The sequence below is a fragment of the Belonocnema kinseyi genome, chromosome 1 (assembly GCF_010883055.1).
Source record: "Belonocnema kinseyi isolate 2016_QV_RU_SX_M_011 chromosome 1, B_treatae_v1, whole genome shotgun sequence".
NCBI lineage: Eukaryota > Metazoa > Arthropoda > Insecta > Hymenoptera > Cynipidae > Belonocnema > Belonocnema kinseyi.
This window is the reverse complement of record NC_046657.1, coordinates 180,996,989-180,999,368: the sequence shown is the minus strand read 5'-3', so window position 1 is coordinate 180,999,368 and position 2,380 is coordinate 180,996,989. Positions and strand designations below refer to the sequence as shown.

The following is a 2,380-nucleotide window of genomic DNA, read 5'->3' as shown; positions in this document are numbered from 1 at the left end:
ATTTTACAATTAGTGTTATGTAAATTGTATTGGTATCTTAAAAGAGTATAAATAGTTCTTAAATTAGTTTTTACATTTTCTGCAGTTTACCTTTTTTACATAACTAGATGCCAAAAAAGCCTACACAATTTTTTCAAATTTTAATCACTTATTTTCTAAGAGAAAATCACCCCTGTTTACCAGTCACTGAAATGGATTAGAAAAAAATTACTAAGACCCAAGAATAAAAATTGGATGTACAGCGAATTTTTAAATTTTTAGTTGAGATTATTTTTAACTTTGTGATATCAAAAATTTCCATACACATTTCTTTTTAATAATAGTGTAGGAAAAAATCAACAAGATCGAGCCCCGAAATTATAATTAGAGCAAATTTTCTGTAATTCTATGGGGACGGCTGAAATATCCCGAAAAATAAAATTCCCGACTCGGTAAAATTCTCTGTCCCAAAAAATAAAATTCCAAAACTAATAAAATTCCTGAACAGTTTATAATATTAACGGATTTGAAAATTCCCAAATAATAAGACTGCCCAAATAAAATTGTTTCTTAATCAATATTAATTATTTATTAAAACTACAATAATAAAATATTGTAATCAAATAAATTTTTGTTTAATATTTAAAGTGTTAAAAATTATTGTTTGAATTAAAAATTAAAATTATACAAAAAAATTTACCGACAAATTAATATATAAAAACACGTGTATTTTAATTAACATTTCGATGTTTCAGAAAAACTTTTGTGATTTAAAAAATACTATATACATTTTCAACCAAAATATCTTATCCAGAAATATATTTTGTTTAAATTATTATTTTAAATTTAAACAATAATGTTTAAATACTTCAAACATTAAAAAAGTTGTTTCTTTGGTATAAATATTTGATTATTTCAATTAAAAAAAAAAAAATGTCAAAGAAAAATGCTTTCAGCACTTGTTTATCTTGAAATGGCTTTCTATAATACCTTTTTTAAAATAAAAAATATGATTTTTCGAGAACATTTTTTTTATAATTAAAAAGACTACCTAAAACCTGGATCAAGCTTCAGATCTGAAAAAATTCAGCGATATATACATGTCAAACTTTTCTAACCTCAAAATATTTTTCTACTGCTTTCCCGTCATATTTTACGAAGAATGAGAAAACATTCGACTTCGTAGTACGATGAGGGCAGCACCTCGATAGGGCAGAAAATGTGATGTCCTATATATATAATTCCCCACGCCCCGTACCGCATCTACGTTTATAATATCTTTGGTTAAAGTCAGGTACGAAACTAACATTGCTGCCAGTTTTTTTTTTTTGTAAATATAAGATACAAAAAATTCCTTAAAAATGCTCTTGCCCCGCCTTTTTCATTTCGAATTCATCAAATAATAAGTTTTTTATATTTTTTAACGTTAAAGGGTCATACGGGAGAAGCTGCTATTCTAAAGTTTTACCCTTTTTACTTCCAGCAGGGATGAGAATGTGCTCGTTAAAAGCCGAAGGAGCTTTAGCAAAGAAGAATTCACAATCACCTATTAACAGCTGTCGATGCTTTGACCTTTAATTTTAAAAGGCTTGCTCATAGATGAGGGGTAAATACGAAGACCGAGTGCGTAGATGAGAATGTGGCCACCCGGCGGGCACATTTTTTTTGATTGGTTCGCACAGATTTCGAAATAATTCAGAATCAATTCCCATCCAAAACTTTCGTCAAGGAGGTTAGCTGTACTGTGAAGCTTCCGAAACATATTACAAGAAATAATTCTTGATTTTACTTACTGTACATCTGCAGTGTGATCCAAATCTGTAACAAAAAAAACCAAAACTTAATTTCACTAACAAAATTTTAATCGGCGAGCATGCAGCAGACAATAACTTCCTGTCAACCTATACATGGGGGCAGTGCCGGATCATGGGGAGGGCTTGGTGGTGCTGAAGCACCGGGCCCCACGCTAGTGGGGGCCCCCTTCTCCCCAAGAAAAACATATAATATACAGTAAAATAACCCGCTTATAAACAAAAATAATAGTCCTAAAAAAATTTTAGTAAAATTTTTTCAATTAAATTTTTGAATTTTTTTATCATGAACTAATTTTAAATGAAAGTAAAATGTTAAGTCCAGCCGCCTTAAAGGGGCCCCAACGTTATTTTAGCTCCGGGCCCCGAAAGGTCTTAATCCGCCCATGCATGGGGGGATAGTAATATTATTTCAAAAGACTTTTCCCTTAATTTAAATACAAATAAAAATGCATGAACCGAATGAAAAATATATTCAATTTTGATACTTTCAGTGGAAGCTTCTAATGTGTCCCCTAAGGGTTTACATTTTTCTTACACCTTCTTTATTCCTTTACACACCCTCCACACACTTACTTGGTGGTGGAAGG

General features: G+C 30.5%; 1 protein-coding gene across 1 annotated transcript in view; it reads right to left on the bottom strand.

The window, feature by feature from the left end:
• Positions 1-2,380, bottom strand: part of LOC117172768 (protein archease-like) — a 29,166-nt gene that overhangs the window by 26,466 nt on the left and 320 nt on the right. The window contains exon 2 of the mRNA XM_033360977.1: positions 1,773-1,797. Within this exon, the coding sequence (XP_033216868.1) occupies positions 1,773-1,797 (25 nt within the window). The remainder of the gene's footprint in view (positions 1-1,772; positions 1,798-2,380) is intronic.